At 43.9% G+C, this 23087-nt stretch overlaps 1 protein-coding gene across 4 annotated transcripts in view; it reads left to right on the plus strand.

The window, feature by feature from the left end:
• The window catches only part of LOC134966463 (indolethylamine N-methyltransferase-like), a 69209-nt gene that overhangs the window by 9502 nt on the left and 36620 nt on the right, over positions 1 to 23087 (plus strand). For all 4 annotated transcript variants that reach the window (XM_063943221.1, XM_063943222.1, XM_063943224.1 and 1 more), the window contains one exon: positions 8717 to 8899. In XM_063943221.1, the coding sequence (XP_063799291.1) occupies positions 8761 to 8899 (139 nt within the window). In that variant the 5' untranslated portion in view covers positions 8717 to 8760. The remainder of the gene's footprint in view (positions 1 to 8716; positions 8900 to 23087) is intronic.

Here is a 23087-nt window from a genome sequence, read left to right on the forward strand (position 1 = left end):
AGCGCGCCTTCGGCGCACGCATAGAGTATGGGAGGGGGCGCTTTGAAATTTTCTCGCTCAGGGTGCTAGTAGGCCTGGAGCCGGCCCTGCCCACCCTCTTGGAGAGAGTTTTAGGCACAGCTGGGAACCTTGTGAATGAACAGCGTAGGAAGCTAATTCCTCAAAATGTGGAAAAGATGATGATCCTTTTTAATTTCCAACATAAGGGTGGGTGGGAGGGCCCAAGGACAATTCCATCTTGCATCACCTTTCATTTCTGCCACTGTTCTGTGCTAATGTTTCATAGATGTGTTAGAAACTGCCTTTTGTTTGTGCTACTGCTCTGTCGCTTAGTATCCAGCCAGCTCGCTGCAGCCTTCGCCTTATAATGGTGAAATAAATATTGTTTGCTGTGAGGTGATCAAGATTGACTAGAAATTACTGCAAATTAATGTTATTGAGGTTAATAATACCCTAGGAAAGAAAAAGGTAAAAATTATGTGATTTTAGCTTTTTTTGTAATTTAAAAAAAAAAATACAAATACAAATCTAAATCCAGGTTTAACAAATCCAAAATCAAAAACTGAACGACAAATCATAGCCAAATCCAAATCCAGGAAAAATGGTCCGGTGCACATTTCTTCTGTGTACTCTCAGCATCAGTCCTTACAGTTTGGCAGTAATTACACGCAAGAAAGACTGGGGCAACGATGCTGCGCTGGCAGCAGCTACCCGCCGTGTTCTGCTTCGCAGCAGCTGTGTGTGACATCATGCAGCTATCGCGGGCCTTTCCCCATGTCCGGATCGCGCCCCCTCCCACCCCATGACCACCTCTGCCTATCAATCAGGCAGAGATGATTGCACCAGTGAGATGCTTTTGCATCTCACTGGGTCTTACTGGGTGTGCACTCGCAGTGTGCCCGCTGTGTGAGCGCACTCCAGAAAGGGCTGCAGGCTACAATTGCTGTTGTACCAGCGATCGGATTTGAATTAGGCCCTGTAGCCAATCCATGATGTATATGACCCACACTGAATCTGACCTGCACTGTAACCTGCACTGTGTCCAACCCACACTGTATTCGACCCCCAGGTGTAGAAGACTGTTTTTATGGATGGGGAAATTTGGGGGAATTGCTCAGCAAAAATGCTGATTAATCTAGCCTTTACATGGGCACAGAGCACCAGTCATCAGTGGCCCAGGGCCCCCAGGAGGGAGGTACAGATTGGGCATTGAGAATAGGCATGTGCTGGGGCATGTGCACTTGGCATGGGGCATCCATGTCTGCTGTTGCAATGTACACATGGTTTGGGGTTGTTTTCATTGATGTTACTAATTGCTCTACTAATTTAGAGCAATGATATTCCACACACAATTCTTAGTAAATTTCTGTGTTGTCTTGCTTTCTATTGAAAGTACCTGCGAGTTGATTGGTTATTGCTAATACATTACTAATTTGCAAAACATTTTTAAACAGATATAACTGCCGTGTGTTTGTGCTGCTGCTCTGTTGCTTTGTTTAGCCAGCTTGCCTTGGGTCTGTGTTGGTGAACAATATTGTGAGCTGTGAGGTGGTCAAAATTGACTGGAAATAACTGGACATTTTTGTTATTGAGGATAAATATACCGTAGGAACAAAAATAGGCCAAAATTCAGTGATATTAGCTGTTATTAAGATTTTTGTAAAAAAATACAGATCCAAAACCAAAATCCGCAAAGGCGGTTTTGACAAAACCAAATAAAGATCCAAAACACAAAGGAGATACAGATGCAAAACCAAAACCCATGACGGGGGCCGGCATACATCCCTTGTTTTCATTAGTGGAACACTCACCACCCAGCAGTGAAGCCATGTATTGCATCCCGTGGATCCTCTTGCACCTTACCATAACCCACGCTATTTTTCATGTGCGACTAAGATGCCCTTTTGCTGCAACTAAATTATGGATGAGCGTGGACACAACTGTATACTAAGCCTTGCAGAAAGATAAAGTGGAGAGAGAAAAAGTATCAGCCAATCAGCTCCTAACTGCCATATTACAGGCTGTGTTTGAAAAATGACAGTTAGCAACTGGTTGGTTGGTACTTTATATATCTCCACTTTATCACTCTCCAAAGGCTTAGTAAATAGACCCCTCTGTATGCTAGGTGTGCACTGGGCACTACTGCAGTGTCCTGTATTTAGCCTATTTGCAAGTCCCTACTGGTAATTAGTAAATGTGTCATTATGCCCTCTCAGAGCTCAACTTGTGTCTGCCAGTATCAATAAACAAGTTTCATTCACCTATGATAAGAAACCTCATAAAACCTCCAAGTTTTCACCATATGGCCTCCAGCCAAATAAAAACCTTGGGTCCTGCTCTGCTTCCAGAAAACTCACAGATTCTGATGACAGGTAGTTGACTAAAAGTAATTTGGGAAATGCTGCTGTTATAGGCACTGTGTAACACAGACAACAATTTGGTCAGTGGTTGCATTGCTTTGTGGATGCCAGTTGTGGTTCTAGGTTATTCCGCACAATGCACAGAGAGCAAATGAGGACATGAAATGGCAGATGAAAATGTCACACAATTTCTGCATCTGATATCCCGAAGACCTATACAAATGCTTTTCAGGCCACTGACATTCTAGAAACTGCTGCCGTCAGAGGCCATGACATCTTTCATCAAAGGCAATGGCACTAAATATCAGCCAACAGGTTCTATTATTAAACATTAACCAAATATATGCACTATGAGCTGCAAATATTCCTAATGTGTAGTAAGATCAAATGATAATGAAATTGCTGAAATACTACTGTTTGCAGACAATCACTGAGCTAGCGAGACACATGCCTGCACAATTTAGTGTAAACAAGGAGGAAATGTTGGGGGTCATTCCGAGTTGTTCGCTCGTTATTTTTTTATCGCAACGGAGCGATTAGTCGCTAATGCGCATGCGCAATGTCCGCAGTGCGACTGCGCCAAGTAAATTTGCTATGCAGTTAGGAATTTTACTCACGGCATTACAAGGTTTTTTCTTCGTTCTGGTGATCGGAGTGTGATTGACAGGAAGTGGGTGTTTCTGGGCGGAAACAGGCCGTTTTATGGGAGTGTGTGAAAAAACGCTACCGTTTCTGGGAAAAACGCGGGAGTGGCTGGAGAAACAGAGGAGTGTCTGGGCGAACGCTGGGTGTGTTTGTGATGTCAAACCAGGAACGACAAGCACTGAACTGATCGCAGATGCCGAGTAAGTCTGGAGCTACTCAGAAACTGCTAAGAAGTGTCTATTCGCAATTCTGCTAATCTTTCGTTCGCAATTTTGATAAGCTAAGATTCACTCCCAGTAGGCGGCGGCTTAGCGTGTGCAAAGCTGCTAAAAGCAGCTTGTGAGCGAACAACTCGGAATGACCCCCATTATATCTGTCAGATTCCTTCACTAAACTCTGTAAACTGACACAAATGTGCATTTGCTCATTCATCTGATGTAAGTGTATGATATCATGTTGTATATGCATCTGCCCTGTAAATGGTACAAATTGCATGCCTTTCATTTCTATATACACAAAACTGCTAGTGAAAGGGGGCCTAATTAGACTTGTACGCTAACCCAGTGGTTAGCATACAAGTCCAATGGTGGGAACACTGCATACATCAGATTATTCCTGCTGCATTTGTATACTAGCTGTATGGTATTGCACAGCTGCAAGGAAGTGGCTGTGCAATAGCGTACAAATCTGAATCAGGCCCATGACCTGCAGCACACCTTTACTCTCCGGCCACAAGGATCAATATGTTTGTCATTCAACTCTGAAACTGCACATTAGCATGCATTCACATTTTGGGAAAAATATACCAGCCAATGCCCATACCTCCCAGCTGTCCCGATTTTCATGAAACAGTCCCATTTTGGGCGGAATTAGGCCCAAAGTGTGCTGATGTTCTAACGCATGTAATTATTTAAGATATGAATTAATTGAAATGAAGTGAATTGGAGCAGCATACTAGAAGAAATACATTAAAAGTTAAAATGAACAAAATTGTTTGTAATGATAACTTTCCACTGTGCACCTTTTGCAGAGTATTCAGAGCAGGGCCGAAACTAGGATTTTTGTCACCTGGGGCAAGGCAGTATTCCCCCCCCCCAAGTCCTAACTGTTGGTGACCGCCTCACGCATCTGCCAACAACCCTCTCACATCTGTTGGTGACACTATCACCCCAGGCTGCCACACATGGGTGGTTCCGATGCAAAGAGCCTACATCACAGAATTGTGTTTTGCTGAGGAACTGGTGTGATACATGCCAGGTGTTTCACACCAGTACTATTACATAAGGGACTTATCCACCCTGAACTTTAACTGTCTTTTGTGTAGAGTAAGAGTTTTTTTAATTGTAATTAGTGATGTGCACTGGAAATTTTTCGGGTTTTGTGTTTTGGTTTTGGATTTGGTTCCGCGGCCGTGTTTTGGATTCGGACGCGTTTTGGCAAAACCTCCCTGAAAATTTGTTGTTGGATTCGGGTGTGTTTTTGATCCAGGTGGGTTTTTTCAAAAAACCCTCAAAAACAGCTTAAATCATAGAATTTGGGGGTAATTTTGATCCCATAGTATTATTAACCTCAATAACCATAATTTCCACTCATTTCCAGTCTATTCTGAACACCTCACACCTCACAATATAATTTTTTGTCCTAAAATTTGCACCGAGGTCGCTGGATGACTAAACTAAGTGACTCAAGTGTCCAGCACAAACACTTGGCCCATCTAGGAGTGGCAATGCAGTGTCAGAAAGGATGGCACTTAAAAAAATTGGCCCCAAACAGCACATGATGTAAAGAAAAGAGAAAAAAAGGTGCACTGTGGTCGCTGGATGGCTAAGCTAAGCGACACAAACACCTCAATATCACAGTAATTATTTCTTCTAATCAATGGTATTATTGGTCCAAATCACTGGAAGAAAATGACAAAATCACTGGAATTAAATGGCAGTAATATCGGGAATTATATCAAATGGCAGTACCACTGGACATGTCAGACAGGATGGCACTTAAAAAATAGTCCCCAAACAGCACATGATGCAAAGAAAAGAGAAAAAGAGGTGCACTGTGGTCGCTGGATGGCTAAGCTAAGCGACACAAACACCTCAATATCACAGGAATTATTCATTCTAATCAATGGTATTATTGGTCAAAATCACTGGAAGAAAATGACAAAATCACAGGAAGTATTCGTTCTAATCAATGGTATTATGGGTCCAAATCACTGGAAGAAAATGACAAAATCACTGGAATTATTTGGCAACATCACTGTAATTAATAATTATAAATCACTGATATTAATTGGTAAAATCTCGCTATCGCCTGCCTAGTGAAGTGGAATAAAGATGAGATTTTGTACCAAGGACACAATAACTTCATCAATTGTCTAAATCCCAATGCACTAATGGCGTAAAACGGGCGCACGTCTAACAGCACACTGATTATACTGAGAACTGATTATACTGATCACTGATGATACTATGGAGAACTGACACTGAGCAGCGAGAACAGCACTGGACTATTGTACTGTAGTATACTGTTCTCCACAATGCAGCACTGACACTGAGCACAGATATTAAGCACTGATCAGGATACTAGAAGTGACACGGTGCAGCAAGATAACGCTATGGCCTACTGTACTGTACTACTATACACTGGTGGTCACCACAATGCAGCACAGATATTGAGCACTGATCAGGAGAATAGTAGTGACACAGAGCAGCAAGATACAGCAATGGCCTACTGTACTGTACTACTATATACTGGTGGTCACCACAATGCAGCACTGTACTACTATATACTGTTCACAACAATGCAGCAGATATTGAGCACTGATCAGTTTACTAGAACTGAGTCTGACATGGAGCTGCAAGATACAGCAATGGCCTACTGTACTGTACTACTATATACTGGTGGTCACCACAATGCAGCACTATACTACTATATACTGGTCACAACAATGCAGCAGATATTGTGCACTGATCAGGATACTAGAACTGAGTCTGACACAGAGCTGCAAGATACAGCAATGGCCTACTGTACTGTACTACTATATACTGGTGGTTACCACAATGCAGCACTGTACTACTATATACTGGTGGTCACAATGCAGCACAGATATTGAGCACTGATCAGGAGAATAGAAGTGACACAGAGCAGCAAGATACAGTAATGACCTACTGTACTGTACTACTATATACTGGTGGTCACCACAATGCAGCCCTGTACTACTATATACTGGTCACAACAATGCAGCAGATATTAAGCACTAACCAGGATACTAGAACTGAGTCTGACACGGAGCTGCAAGATACAGCAATGTCCTTCTGTACTGTACTACTATATACTGGTGGTCATCACAATGCAGCACTGTACTACTATATACTGGTGGTCACAATGCAGCACAGATATTGAGCACTGATCAGGAGAATAGAAGTGACACAGAGCAGCAAGATACAGCAATGGCCTTCTGTTCTTTACTACTATATACTGGTGGTCACCACAATGCAGCACTGTACTACTATATACTGTTCACAACAATGCAGCAGATATTGAGCACTGATCAGGAGACTAGAACTGAGTCTGATACGGAGCTGCAAGATACAGCAATGGCCTACTGTACTGTACTACTATATACTGGTGGTCACCACAATGCAGCACACTGAGCACAGATATTGAGCTTTTCAGGCAGAGAACGTAGCCAAGTCCTCTTCGCTCAATCGACAATGCACGAGTGAAAATGGCGGTGACACACGGCTCTTTATATGGAATCCGAATCTCGCGAGAATCCGACAGCGGGATGATGACGTTTTCCCCCGGTCGGGTTTTGCGTGTTAGGTGGGAAGAACCGAGGCTGCCTCGGACCCGTATAAACCACGTGAAGTTCGGGGGGGTTCGGATCTCGACGAACCGAACCCGCTCATCTCTAATTGTAATATGTGTGTCTACTACGGACCTTATTCAGCAAAACTGCAACTGCTAACACTCGCATGCGGGGTGCCGCCCAGCACAGGGCAGTGATGTGATCGCAATGCAATTGTGATTGCATCGTAGACCCCTGCAAAATAAGGGTAGCTCCCTGCCTGCGCAGCCTGGTTGCAAAGTCAGGTGCACCGCCACCAAGTTTTTAATCACAGGGCCTTCCCGTAAACGGCCTGGCCTCGCTTACATTTGAATCGTCATGTCCCCGCAATGCCACGTCACCACCCCGCTAATGACTCTGCCTGTCAATCAGGCAGAGGCGTTTGATCACTGCGATGTGATCGCATCTCCTGGGCACGCATACGCAGAATGGGCCCTGCGCGTATGCACTGCCCCAAAAGTTGGGAAAATGCGATCTCATCGCATTATTGACTAATGCTGAATAAGGCCCTATGTGCAATAAAAAAAATGTGTTGCTAAATCACATATGCGCAATAGACCATTTTAAAATTACACTTTCTTACATGTATTAAAGGTCACTTTCTAATTAATCGTGCCCAGATTATAAACTTACAGTACATCATTGTTAAGGGTTGTTGAGCCTGCTGTGGTTGTAGCTTTCATGTTAAAAGGCCTTCACACCATCCCTCGGGTCTCCTCAGCCCTCTGAGGCTCTGCACTGCTGGTTGCCGGGGACGCCACTCACTGACTGCGGCCGGAGAGGAGGGGTTGATTCAAAGATGAGGCTAGAGGAGGAGATGCCTGTTCCAGCTCCCTGATCACTCGGGGTATCCAGAGGGGAGAGCGGACTCTGGGGCTTGGAGTGATGCGGGGTCTTCCACCCCGCATAACAGGAGCAGCCTGATTGATGAGTCTTAGCTGGCTGGCACCCGACCTCCGTGACAGGGAATGCTGGAGACAGCAGTGGTGGGAGCTTCTCCCTGTTACTGTGTCAGCTATGGGCAGCAGCGGGACACAGACGCAGGTAAGCGCCTGGGGCACGTGACCCCTTAGTCCCCCTAGTTACGGCCTTGTTCAGAGATCTGCAAAAGTACTATAGGTGCATCTGTCTTTAGCAGAGGCAAGGACCAGGATTGGGTGTGTCCCTTGCAATGCTCTTGGCACACAGAGTTAAGGCCCCCATCCACTAGCGAGTTTTATATCAGCAATGAGTTGGATCCATTTTTCCTGCAATCTGGCTGGCAGCTTCCTGGGAGCCCTGCGATTACGATTTGCTATTTGAGTTGATTTTTTACATGTGATTTATCTCATGCGATCTAACGTTATTAAACCTATTTCTATGCGATTGAGATAAATATTATGATCAGCCCATGTGATCTGCAATGCGAGGCACATGGGTACACGCCTCGCATCGCACGAAATTGACATACCATGTGACACTTTTCATGCAATCCGTTACATCGCATAAAAAAAGCCCATATCGCACTAGTAGATGGGGGCCTTTCCACTGCCACAAATAAGACTGCAACATGGGTTCTTATTTCTTGTAGTTAGGGAATGATCTAATGAACGTAGGTTCACTTGGAATTGAATACTAACCATACTGGACAATCAGAAAGTAACGTTCTATGGTACAGTACAGGAAAGTACATTTCTGACCTGGTTAATCAATGATAAACAGCGTAGTTTGCATAGATCACTAAAGTTACAATTACCAAATGTGAAAAACAAATCTAAGCAAATCGAACCAAATGACGCCAATTATTACATACAGTATGTATTATTTTTTATGTCCAAGAATTAAATAGATTATTTTAATAACCTGTTTCTTTTTCCTGAAGTATTTAAAAGAATCCGGCACAGTTTGTATATTTCTGAGAAGAACATGGACATCAAACAGAAATACATTGATGATTTTAACCCTGTAGATTACTATCAGACATACTATGCTGCAGGAACAGAAAATGTAATTGGAGAATGGATAGAATTTGTACTACCGATACTACATGAAACATTTACTAAAGGTAAATATTTTACAGTGGAAAAATGTTCATAAGTAGCATTATATTGTGTATTGTGCCTCACAGCACTGAGGTCATGGGTTCGATTCCCACCATGGCCCTAATTGTGCGGAGTTTGTATATTCTCCTCCTGGTACTCAGGTTTCCTCCCACAATCCAAAAATATGTCAGTAGGTTAATTGGCTCCCAACACAAATTAACCCTAGCGTTAATGTGTGTAGGGTACATGTGGTGGGGAATAAGAATTGTAATCTCCATTGGGGCAGGGACTGATGTGAATGGCTAAATATTCTCTGTAAAAAGCGATGTGGCATTAGCGTTTCTACAATGGGTGCAGTGTGTGCGGTGCACACGGGCCCCTGAGTCCTGGGGGGGACCCACACTGCACACAATGCACCCATTTCTCCTTTACTTACCTTTCCGGAGTCCATTGCTGACAGTGTGTGGGCCCCCTCCTCTCCCGTAGCCGTCGCACCGCTGCTAGCGCACTGACCACTAGGGACTCTGGCATAGTGCCAGAGACTACAGCACATGTGCAGGACTCCAAAAAAATGGGGCGGCGGCCATTATTCGGAGTACTGCGCATGCACTGTAGTCTCTGGCAATGTGCCAGAGTCTACAGTGCTCAGAGCACTAGCAGCGGCGTGACGGCTACGGGAGAGGAGGGGGCCCACACACGGAGTCTGCACATGGTTCCCCTCCTCTCTAGAGATGCCCCTGCGCCATGGAATATGTGTGCGCTATGTAAATAAAGGATAATAAATAAATAAATGAAATAGCAATAGAATGAGACTCTGTAAAAACAAAGAGGTAAGAAGACCCTGCTGCCAGGTTACTATCTTATTAGGATCCTTGATAGCTAGAGAAATATTCAAAACTACATATTGTAAAATGCGCAAAAAAAAATAAATTTATGAGTGTGCAAATGTCCCACATACTGTATACATTATTGTAATTTAAGGGGATTAATAATGAGTTCAAAAATAGCTGTAGTTAGGGATATTGATAAGGATATACTGTATCCAGATTTAAGAAAAACAAATGGGTATATTTATTCTTCAAATAAATAGATACTCTTCAAGAATGTCCCTAGGTTATAAATATAGTAAGATGCCTACAGTATATATTGAAAACTTATTATGTATTAAAATGTTTCTGTAAATTTCCCTATTCTAAAAATACAAGAAAAGTGGTGTACATGTAGGAAATTGTGAAAAAAAAATCCTTAAAATAATAACAACCTCCTTAGTAGAAAAGGCCCCCACACATCAACAATCAATTGGGGAATTTTGCAGATGATTGTGCATATAAATCTGTAATGTATCGGATTCACAGATCACGTATTCTGACCAAAAATATACTGGGATTGTTAAATCAAGGTGTCCATTATGTTGGATTTCACAGATCAATTCGGGCTGCAGATGGCTAGTGTATTGTAACAATCAGCAGATTTGCAGACCGTTGGCCTAATTCAAGGTTGATTGCAAAATAACATATTCCTCTAATGGGCAAAACCATGTGCAGTGCAGGTGGGGCAGATATAACATGTGCAGAGAGAGTAAAGGGCCCTACTCACTGGCCGACCCGCCGCCGAGCTGCCCGACGGCGGATACGGCCGACGAGCGACCCGGCGGCGGGGGGGCAGTGACGGGGGGAGTGAAGTTTCTTCACTCCCCCCGTCACGCGGCTGCATTGAAGTGCAGGCAAATATGGATCGTCCATATTGGCCTGCATGCACAGCCGACGGGAGACCAGCGATGAACGAGCGCGGGGCCGCGCATCGTTCATCGCAGGAGTCTCCACACTGAAAGATATGAACGAGTTCTCGTTCATTTATGAACGAGATCGTTCATATCTTTCAGAAAATCGGCCAGTGTGTAGGGCCTATTAGATTTGGGTGGGGTGTGTTCAAACTGAAATCTAAATTGAAGTGTAAAAATTAAAGCAGCCAGTATTTACCCTACACAGAAACAAAATAACCCACCCAAATCTAACTTTCTCTGTACATGGATATCTGCCCCACCTGCACTGCACATGGTTTTGCCCATTAGGGGAAAATGTTATTTTGCAATCAACCTTGCATTAGGCCCCATTTCTACTAAACTGATGAGTCTTTCAAGAGTGTCAGATCTGTATTTGCTGAAAATAATCTACAAATCACTGAGAAATATCTGCACTGTGTGGGTGCAGATTAGGAGAAAGGGGGATTTTCTGTTTTTTAATTATGTATTTTGTGCTTGCTTTAGGAAATGATGGAATTAACTAAAGACTGTGAACAATATCACAAATTGGAAAGTTAACTGCAGGGTTCAATCTAGGACAAGCATTTCTGTGCTCTGAAATACAAACCAGCTGCAGGGAAGGCTAAGATTGTGCAACAGTTTGTTGAAGCAGAGTTCCTTAAATTCATCCAAACTAAACATTGCTTGTGATCCCAAAAGAACAGCCTTTTTATTAAGGCTGAAACTAAACAGATTTTTGCCATAGGAATTTTCGGTCCAACCCATTATATTGTTTCAGTCCACATATCTTTTATAAGTTATAGGGGCATAGGGCCTAATTCTGAGTTGATCGCATCAGCAAATTTGTTAGCAGTTGGGCAAAACCATGTGCACTGCAGGGGGGACAGATATAACATGTGTAGAGAGAGGTAGATTTGGGTGGGGTGTGTTCAAACTGAAATCTAAATTGCAGTGTAAAAATAAAGCAGCCAGTATTTACCCCGCACAGAAACAATATATCCCACCCAAATCTAACTCTCTCTGCAAATGTTATATCTGCCACACCTGCAGTGCACATGGTTTTGCCCAACTGCTAACAAACTTGCTGCTGCGATCAACTCAGAATTACCCCCATAGTTTCCAAGGAATTCCAGTCCTGGGCTGACCAGTTTGGGGCTGGGTATGGCAGAAAGCAGGCATATTAATAATGGCATGCCCTGACTGTATATGGGTCAGCGGGCTTTGCAGACATACACTATACACTCTACTACCTTTCCCCCACACCATCAACCTGGCCCCAGGGGCTTACATTCAGGTGTTCCAATGTGTTTGTTTTTTTAATCCTGTGGGGGCTAATGTATTTTAGTTTTTGTGTGGTGGCTAATGTGTTTTTATTTCCTTTCAAGGATCAATGTGTTCATTTTTTTCCTACAGGGTCAATGGGTTTTATTTTTTGCCTGTGGGGCTCAATGCATTTTTTTTTCTGTGGGGGCCAATGTTTTTTTTTTTTTTGTGGAGGCTAATGTGTTTGTTTTTTGCTTGTGGGTACCAATGCATTTTATTTTTTCTTGTGAGAGCCAGTGTGTTTTACTTTTCTTGCGGAGACCGTGTTTTTTATTTATTTTTTTCTGTGAGGGCCAATGTTTTTTGTTTTTTCCTGTGGTAGCCAATGTGGTTTCTTTTTTCGTGTATTGACTAATGTTTTTTTCTTGTAGTGGCTAATTATTATTATTTGTTATTCTGTGGGGGTACATTTTTTTTCCTGTGTTGGCCAATGTGTGTTTTTTCCCCCAGTGTGGGCTAATGTTTTTTTCCTGTCAGTGGTAGGGGCAAAGTGTTTGTTTTTTTCCTGTGGAGTCAATATGGGTTTATCTTTCCTACTGAGGTCAATGTGGGGGTTTTTGTCTGTAGGGACCAATGTGTTTTTATTTTCTGTGGGACCCAATGTGTTGTTTTTTTTGTGAAGGTCAATGTGTGTGTTTTCTCTGTGGGGGCCAATATGTTTATTTATTTTTTTAATGTGCAATGTTTAATGTCTTCACATGCATCTGTCCTGCACTGTGCATACATTCTGATAGTGTTTGTTTAGAGTTGCAGTACAGATTTATATGCATGCACCAAGAGGTGTATTCAAAATGTGTTGGGCATTCCAAGACAACTACATGAGGTTAACTAATCAGACGGAGATGTAGTATAGATAGTATGGGTGTGTTGCTTATAGAGACACATTGGAGGCCATACTGAGACAAATGATCTACACCTAGCATACGGCTGGTGAAAGTTTCCATGGAATACCCAGTGGTGACATCAAAAGATGCACAAAGCATGATTGCAGCATATGTAGGCACTGAAAGTAGGTGTCTCAGTCCTTGCATATGCAGACACCTGGATGTACACCAGGGAAAGTCATTGTAGTGGTATTAGCCTAAAGTCACAGATGCAACTGCAGTAATAGCCTCATGGAAGGCCGCAACTGCAGCAATAGCTGCATGGAAGGCCGCAACTGCATCCAACTCAGAATAAGCCCTATGATGAGGGACAGACTTCAGACCTTCAACAGACCTGGCCCCTATTAGGGCTGCATCCACAAATTTCCCAGGCTGGTTTTCCATCCCAATCTGCCCCTGATTGTGAGTGAAGTAATTAAAGATTTTTTCTTGTTAAACTTTACTTGTGGTTTGGCACCAGACCTTGCTGATTTGCTTTTTTACATATTTGGAGTATGTCTGATGGAAGAGAAGATGGGGAATTTAGGGTTTACAGCAGAGGTTACCAATAATGGTCCTGAAGACACCCTAAAGGTCTAGGTTTTAAAGCTATCCATGGCTCAAAACAGATGGTTAAATCAAATTGACTGAGGCACTAATTAAGTCACCTGTGGCCAAGCAGGCATATACTTAAAATCTGAACCATTTTATGTAGATGAACAAATTTTTGCTATTGCGCATACAAAAATCCTTAATACTATACACATGCATTACACAGAGACTATAAACAAAGGGGGTAAATCAGACCTGATCGCTGCTGTGCGTTTTAGCACAGCGGTTGATCAGATCTGAATTGCGCATGCATATGCACCACAATGTGCTGGCGCGTCGCGCAACTGCACCGGGCATCATTGCCTAGTGATGGGATGGTGTGAAAAAATGATCGCACGGGCGATCGCAAGGTCATTGACAGGAAGTGGCCATTTGTGGGTGACAACTGACCGTTTACAGGAATGTCCAGAAAAATGCAAGAGGGACCAGGCGTTTTCAGTGAGGGTGTCTGACGTCAGCTCTGGCCTGGATCAGCAGCAAACAATTGCAGCGTGTGAGTAAGTCTTAGGCTGTGCAGATACTGCACAATAGCGATCGCACACCTGCAAAGCACTTTACCCCTCCCCCAGTAGGCGGCAACTATGTGATCGCAGGGCTGCAAAAAATGCACCCTAATGATCAGGTCTGAATTACCCCTAAAGGCACTATTGCAATCGAACATACAATACACTTTGGTATACAAATAGCGCTGATAACAGTATTCACATAGAATTGGCTTACATCAACAACAACATCCTATTGTTATTTGACCGAAGGAGATGCTGTGAGTAGCAGGCCACTGACGGACAATATGTTCGTATCACAGATGTATTCACCTCATGAAGAGGAAAGAAGTCACCTTTAAATATTCCAAAAACAAATGGACATGGTGCAAGTACAGCCAGATAATTGGATAAAAAGGTGATTTTTAATACAACAAACTCACAAACAGAAAAAAGAAATAGGCATGTAACCACTATTGTGGGTTAGGACATAGGACCAGGCATCAACACCGTTACCCTCCCAGTTCTTTGGCAAGGAAGCAGATCAGAGTTCCGGAATCTCAAACCCACTGGTAACAGGAAGCTGTATAGGTCCAACAATAGTCCCCAAAAACGTCAGTCACCACACCTGAAGCTTTTCGGACCTTAGTCCTTCATCAGAGGCATGGTGGCTGACTGACAAGGTTCCTCCTAAATACCCCATCTAATCAAGTGAAATTAGCTCCAGATGTCCTTCCTGATCACATCACATCCGTTGCCGCTGATCCTCCCGCGGAAATGACGTTCACGGGGATTTTACCAGAACCGGAAGTACGCAACTTGCGTTCCACGGTGCGTTCCAGCTGCGGAAACTCCGGAAGACAGACTCTTGCGTTCCAGGGTGCGTTCCAGATGTCCCTTTGTAGCGTTCCTACATAACTTAGTATTCAGGAAGTCCTTATAGCGTCCATAACAGCAGTAGACATAGTATATCCGCAACAGTATATACCCAAAAATAAAACAGACATATAAGTGTATTAAAACAATGAAGATTAAAAACATCATAAAAACCATTTGAGTTCAAACTCAGAATTCAAGCCCTTGGGGATTAATGAATTAAGTTTAAACATCCATTTCATCTCCGCTTTAGCCAAATTGATCTCTAAATTCCGATTTCTCCAATTTGGAGTAATGGCTTGAATCCCCATAAAAGATTTTAAATATTTTGGATTGCATTGATGTACTTTTTTAAAGTGCATGGAGACTGAATGTGTTTCTAATCCCTTTCTTATATTATAAGTATGTTCGGCTAGGCGAGTCTTGAGATTCCTACTCGTCTTGCCGACATAAAAAAGGTTACAAGTACAAGATAAAACATAAACAACATTCTTAGTGTTGCAAGTAATAAAATTGCGGATGTGGAATTTCTCCCCATTAACCTCAAAATCCTTTTGTTTACTAGGGCCCTTTACCAAACGGCACATGGGACATAGTCCACATCTATGAAACCCATGACTCCTGGTGCTTGTACGCTTGGTATCATTAATAGCACTGTGCACCAGCTCGTCCTTAATATTTTTGGCTCTTCTATAGGTAAATAGAGGCTTATTTGGGATCTCCTTCCCCAATATAGGATCCTCTTTTAAAACTCTCCAATGTTTCTTAAAAATGGACTCAATTTCCTTATGTTGAATGTTAAAATCACTGATAAAATTCCAAGTATGAGATTGACTATCTACATCTTGAGTTTTTTTATCTAACAGGGGCTTCCTATCTATAGATTCCACTCGCAGTTTGGAAGATAGCAACTCTTCCTGTTTATAACCCTTCTCAAGAAATCTCCCACTCATTTCAACAATCTGCTGTTCACATATGATTTCTTCAGTACAATTGCGTTTCACTCTTAAGAACTGGCCGTAGGGAATCCCATCAAGCCAGCTTTTATGGTGCAGGCTACTCTTCTCTATATAGCTGTTGGAGTCTGTTTCCTTTCTATATAGTTTTGTAAAGAGAGTGTTGTTCTTAACATAAATACACAAGTCAAGAAAGGTGATGTCAGTTTTGCTTATGGTGAAGGTAAGATTAATATTGTAATCATTCGTATTGAGGTCCTGGCAGAAAACCTCTAACTCTTCATCTAACTCTTCATCTTCATCTAACTCTTCATCTGTCCCACTACAGAGTGGGACAGATGAAGAGTTAGAGGTTTTCTGCCAGGACCTCAATACGAATGATTACAATATTAATCTTACCTTCACCATAAGCAAAACTGACATCACCTTTCTTGACTTGTGTATTTATGTTAAGAACAACACTCTCTTTACAAAACTATATAGAAAGGAAACAGACTCCAACAGCTATATAGAGAAGAGTAGCCTGCACCATAAAAGCTGGCTTGATGGGATTCCCTGCGGCCAGTTCTTAAGAGTGAAACGCAATTGTACTGAAGAAATCATATGTGAACAGCAGATTGTTGAAATGAGTGGGAGATTTCTTGAGAAGGGTTATAAACAGGAAGAGTTGCTATCTTCCAAACTGCGAGTGGAATCTATAGATAGGAAGTCCCTGTTAAATAAAAAAAAAACCTCAAGATGTAGATAGTCAATCTCATACTTGGAATTTTATCAGTGATTTTAACATTCAACATAAGGAAATTGAGTCCATTTTTAAGAAACATTGGAGAGTTTTAAAAGAGGATCCTATATTGGGGAAGGAGATCCCAAATAAGCCTCTATTTACCTATAGAAGAGCCAAAAATATTAAGGACGAGCTGGTGCACAGTGCTATTAATGATACCAAGCGTACAAGCACCAGGAGTCATGGGTTTCATAGATGTGGACTATGTCCCATGTGCCGATTGGTAAAGGGCCCTAGTAAACAAAAGGATTTTGAGGTTAATGGGGAGAAATTCCACATCCGCAATTTTATTACTTGCAACACTAAGAATGTTGTTTATGTTTTATCTTGTACTTGTAACCTTTTCTATGTCGGCAAGACGAGTAGGAATCTCAAGACTCGCCTAGCCGAACATACTTATAATATAAGAAAGGGATTAGAAACACATTCAGTCTCCATGCACTTTAAAAAAGTACATCAATGCAATCCAAAATATTTAAAATCTTTTATGGGGATTCAAGCCATTACTCCAAATTGGAGAAATCGGAATTTAGAGATCAATTTGGCTAAGGCGGAGATGAAATAGATGTTTAAACTTAATTCATTAATCCCCAAGGGCTTGAATTCTGAGTTTGAACTCATATGGTTTTTATGATGTTTTTAATCTTCATTGTTCTAATACACTTATATGTCTGTTTTATTTTTGGGTATATACTGTTGCGGATATACTATGTCTACTGCTGTTATGGACGCTATAAGGACTTCCTGAATACTAAGTTATGTAGGAACGCTACAAAGGGACATCTGGAACGCACCCTGGAACGCAAGAGTCTGTCTTCCGGAGTTTCCGCAGCTGGAACGCACCGTGGAACGCAAGTTGCGTACTTCCGGTTCCGGTAAAATCTCAGTGAACGTCATTTCCGCGGGAGGATCAGCGGCAACGGATGTGATGTGATCAGGAAGGACATCTGGAGCTAATTTCACTTGATTAGATGGGGTATTTAGGAGGAACCTTGTCAGTCAGCCACCATGCCTCTGATGAAGGACTAAGGTCCGAAAAGCTTCAGGCGTGGTGACTGACGTTTTTGGGGACTATTGTAGGACCTATACAGCTTCCTGTTACCAGTGGGTTCGAGATTCCGGAACTTTGATCTGCTTCCTTGCCAAAGAACTGGGAGGGTAATGGTGTTGATGCCTGGTCCTATGTCCTAACCCACAATAGTGGTTACATGCCTATTTCTTTTTTCTGTTTGTAAGTTTGTTGTATTAAAAATCACCTTTTTATCCAATTATCTGGCTGTACTTGCACCATGTCCATTTGTTTTTTGAATATTTAAAGGTGACTTCTTTCCTCTTCATGAGGTGAATACATCTGTGATACGAACATATTGTCCGTCAGTGGCCTGCTACTCACAGCATCTCCTTCAGTCAAATAACAATAGGATGTTGTTGTTGATGTAAGCCAATTCTATGTGAATACTGTTATCAGCGCTATTTGTATACCAAAGTGTATTGTATGTCTGACTGTTTTGAGACTGGTGAGGAGTCTCCTATAGGTGTACATAAGCTGCAGTTAATTATTGGCGCGGTGTGCAAATTACCCCTTTTACTATTGCAATCGAGACAGTATCAGAGATGTCTTTGATAAGTGATGGGCAACTACTGTGAGGTAGTTTTTTTCGCATGCACAGAGATAGCCCGTCAAATGAGAATATTATGGAAGTATGTCCAGCTTGTTTGTGAAAGTGATTGCATACACAGATGCTCAACTACTCACTTAGGAGGCCACACACAGATGGAGAAACTGCCCCATCTATAGGGCTGGTGCAATTTTTGATGGTGTGATAGAAACATAGAATTTGAAACATAGAATTTCATGGCAGATAAGAACCACTTGGCCCATCTAGTCTGCCTATTTTTTAACCATATTTTTATCTCAATATAGAGACAAAATTTGATGGCAGATGGTGAACACACAGTGTGTGCGTGGACTTTCAGATTGCTATTGCATTCCTGAAGGAAGCGATTGCAACTTGATTGACAGGGGCAACCATTGGGGGGGGTGGGTTGAGGGGGTGTGGAGACCCAGCATTAGGAGGTAATGGTCCAGTCAACTCAGTCATGTCCAGACCATTTTACAGGAAAACATGGCGTCAGTGCGCCTGCATTCCCAGCCATGCTGCATATGCAGCGAGGCTACCAGTAATCCCGCTGCCTGCATTGTGATCACATTATTAAATGCAATCATTGCACTTGGCAGCGCTTCTCATGCTGGGCAGCCTTGTTCTGTGCTGGGTGGCCCCCAGCATGAGATTTTTTTCATTAGCAGTTTTTGTGATGTATCTAAAACTTTTACTGATGCTCAGTGCTATTTGAAGGAAAATAGGTTCAGGAACTGTGGGCAAGGCAGAAGTGGGTGGTGATGTGGGTGGAGCTACCAAAGGAGTGGGGCATCAATTGATGCATAAACTTCTTTTTAAACACATAATTCACCCAGCAGTGCCATATATACACATAATGCCCCCAGCAGTGCTGTATATACACATATTGCCCCCAGCAGTGCCAGTTACCCAGTAGTTCTAGTGACATATTGCCAGCAGTAGTGCCAGTCACACAGTGCCCCCAGTAGTGCAAGTCACACATTGCCCCCAGTAGTGCCAGTCACACATTGCCCCCCGTAGTGCCAGTTACACATTGCCCCCAGTGATGCCTGTTACACATTGACCCCAGTAGTGCCAGTTATGCATTGCCACCAGTAGTGCCAGTTACACATTGCCCCCAGTAGTGCTAGTTACACATTGCCCCCAGTGATGCCTGCTACACATTGCCCCCAGTAGAGCCAGATACACATTTCCCCCAGTACAAGAGCTCACCCCTCCATTGCTGCTCTTGCTGCTGCTATCGCTGCTGCCTCCAGAGCCGGCCCTAGGTATTATTATTACATTTTATTTATAAGGCGCCACATGTGTTTCGCAGCGCCGTACAAAGGACAGTACAGGGAGACAAAACATAGCATTACAGTAAATAAATAACAGAAATAGAGTACAGGTAACAGAGCACCATACGTTCTCAAGACATAATACAGCTAAGATGTAAGTATTGATGGAGTGATCATCGTACTACTAGAGGCTGGTGGCCATAGATGGAGATGAGCCTTTACTAGCAGGATAAAGATGGTCGTTGAGTAGGGGAGAGCTGTAAGTGAAATGTGTTGAGATGAGGGCTTAGATAGCAAGAGGAGAGGGCCCTGCTCTGAAGAGCTAACAATCTAGTGGGGAGGGGCGACAGACAGATGACAAGAGGTGCGGGCAAGTGGGAGGTAGCCTAATGGCAGTATGCAAGCAAAGCTGAGATGTTCACGGCATGAGGCAGGGGGTGGAGGCGCGGCTTCAGCACTGGGTTATGCATCGGGAGGGTATGCTTTGATGAATAGGTGGGTTTTTAGTGCCCGTTTGAAGCTTTGCAAGGTCGGGGAGAGTCTAATGGAGCGGGGAAGTGCGTTCCACTGAAGGGGTGCAGCACGGGCAAAATCCTGAACTCGTGCATGGGAAGCAGTGACCAGGGCGGTGGAGAGGCGACGGTCATTAGTCGACCGTAGGGGGTGGGAGGGAGTATGAAGGGAAAGGAGGTTGGAGATGTAGGGAGCAGTGGAATTAGAGATGGCCTTGTATGTGAGGGTGAAAAGTTTGAAGAGGATTCTGTAGGGGAATGGGAGCCAGTGTAGATTTTGTCGAAGAGGAGTGGCAGATGTGGTGCAGCGGGAGACGAAGATAAGCCTAGCTGCAGAGTTCAGGACAGAGTGGAGGGGAGCAAGATGGGAGCAAGCGAGGCCAGTGAGGAGAACATTGCAGTAGTCAAGTCGTGAGATGACCAGTGAGTGGATGATGAGTTTAGTTGCACTCTGGGAGAGATGTGGCCTGATACGAGCAATGTTGCATAGCTGGAAACGACAGGATTGTGCCAGAGCTTGGATGTGGGGTGCAAAGGAGAGGGAGGAGTCAAGAGTGACGCCCAAGCAGCGGAGTTGGAGAACCGGGGAGATGGTGATGTTGTCAACAATGATGGAGATATTGGTCGGGGGTGTTGCTCTGGATGGGGGGAAGATGATGAGTTCAGTGTTGTCCATGTTGAGCTTTAGAGAGCATTCAGACATCCAGGAGGAGATTGCAGAGAGGCAGCTGGAAACTTGAGAGAGGACAGAGGGGGACAGATCAGGAGATGAGAGGTAGAGTTGTGTGTTATCAGCATAGAGGTGGTATTGAAGGCCAAATGAGTTAATGAGCGCACCCAGGGAAGAGGTGTATAGGGAGAATAGAAGGAGTCCAAGGACAGAACCCTGAGGGACACCAACAGGAAGGATGGAAGGGTGTGAGGTGGTGCTGGAGGCAGACACAGAGAAGGAGCGGTTAGTGAGGTAAGAAGAAAACCAGTCAAGGACAGTGCTAGAGAGGCCAGTGTTTTGGAGTGTGCGGAGGAGGAGAGGATGATCTACGGTGTCAAAAGCAGCAGAGAGGTCCAGAAGGATGAGCAGAGAGAAGTGGCCCCTGGATTTGGCCGAAAGCAGGTCATTGGTGACTTTCACCAGGGCAGCCTCAGTTGAGTGGAGTGGGCGAAAGCCAGATTGTAGTGGATCGAGGATGGAGTTGTCAGAGAGGTAGCTTGTGAGACGACTGTAGACTAGTCGTTCAAATAATTTGGAGGCGAAAGGGAGAAGAGAGATGGGGCGGTAGTTAGTGGGTGATGAGGGGTCGAGGTTGGGTTTTTTGAGAATAGGGGAGACCAGAGCATGTTTGAATGGCGAGGGGAAGATGCCGGTAGAGAGGGACAGGTTAAAGAGGTGAGCAAGGTGGGAGCAGGCAGTGGGGGAGAGGGAGCAGAGAAGACGGGAGGGAAGGGGGTCCAGGGGGCAGGTGGAGGGGGGAGGATAAGATGAGGGAGTGGACTTCCTTTTCTGAAGTGGGACGGAAGGAGGACAGGGTGGGATAGATGGAGGGGAGGGATAAAGGGGGCAGGGGGGTAGCAGAGGGGTGATGGCGGGAAATGTGTTGGATGTCCTCAATTTTGGAGATGAAGAAGGAGGCAAAGTCAGTGGCAGTGAGGGAGGATGGGGGGGAGGAGGAGGGGGGCGAAGGAGAGTGTTGAAAGTTTCAAAGAGACGGCGTGGACAGGAGGACTGAGAAGAGATGAGTGCTTGGAAAAAGGATTGCTTAGCGAGGGAAAGAGCAGAGCTGTAGGAGGAGAGAATAAACTTGAAATGGAGGAAGTCCAGCAGAGAGTGAGATTTCCTCCAGGAGCGTTCAGCGGCACGTGAGCATTTTTGTAAGAAACGTTTGGTGTGCCAGGGTTGGGGTTTGGAGCGGCGGAGGGGGACAGAGGAGAGGGGGGGGGCACAGAGTTGAGAGCAGCGGTTAGGGAAGAGTTATAGAAGGAGGCTGCCTGGTTGGGACAAGTTATAGTGGAAAGAGGAGATAGGAAAGTCTCGAGGGAGGACATGAAAGTAGGGTTGAGAAACCCAAGATTGCTTCTGGTGGTGGTGTGTCTGGGCGTGGAGAGGAGGAAGGAGGATGAGAGGGTGAAAGAAAGTAGATGGTGGTCAGAGAGAGGGCAGGAAGAGTTTGAGAAATCAGAGAGATCACATCAGTGGGTGAAGACAAGGTCGAGGGAGTGGCCGAGATTGTGAGTAGGGGTGGAGGTCCATTGAGAAAGTCCAAAGGAGGTGGAAAGGGCAAGAAGATTAGTGGAAGCAGCATTAGTGATGTCAATAGGGATGTTAAAGTCACAGAGGATGACAGAGGGGAGGTCGGAGGAGAGAAAGTGGGGAAGCCAGGTAGCAAAGTTGTCAAAGTTGCCTAGGGCATTTGGTATTCCTAGGGGCACAAGCAGCTTCTGCTGATTAAAATGATATGTGGCATGCCTATATTCTGTGTGTGACTGTATGTGTATATGAACAGTGAGTTCCAGGAATACACTGTAACGTAGCATTTCATATGCAGATACAGCCACAGTCACACACAGAATATAGGCATCCCGCATATCATTTTAGTCAGCAGAAGCTGTTTGTGCATCCTAGCCTCACAGTAATGCACATAAGATGCATTTTCACCAAAATAAGTGCCAAACATTAGCAGAGCTGCCAGCTGACTTACGCCAGGCATCTCCTGCTGCATGGCATATTGAAAAAAAAAATAGGTTTTAGTGGAATGGTGCACACTTTAAGGAAAATTTGCTGCAGACTATTATGATACCAATGGACACTAACACCAGTGTCAAGAGTCAATAATTGCATAAAAAGGTTCGGTACCTATAGTGAGCGCTATTTTCCTAAAGGAAGTTGCAATCCAAATGTATATAGACAAGGTCTGAATTATGAAAAAAAGACATATAGTTTATTCAAATATCCATGATTATAAGTGACACAGTGCACATAAAACATGGATTTAACTAGAGATGAGCGGGTTCGGTTTCTCTGAATCCGAACCCGCCAGAACTTCATGTTTTTTTTCACGGGTCCGAGCGACTCGGATCTTCCCGCCTTGCTCGGTTAACCCGAGCGCGCCCGAACGTCATCATGACG

This window comes from Pseudophryne corroboree, chromosome 10 (assembly GCF_028390025.1).
Source record: "Pseudophryne corroboree isolate aPseCor3 chromosome 10, aPseCor3.hap2, whole genome shotgun sequence".
Lineage (NCBI taxonomy): Eukaryota > Metazoa > Chordata > Amphibia > Anura > Myobatrachidae > Pseudophryne > Pseudophryne corroboree.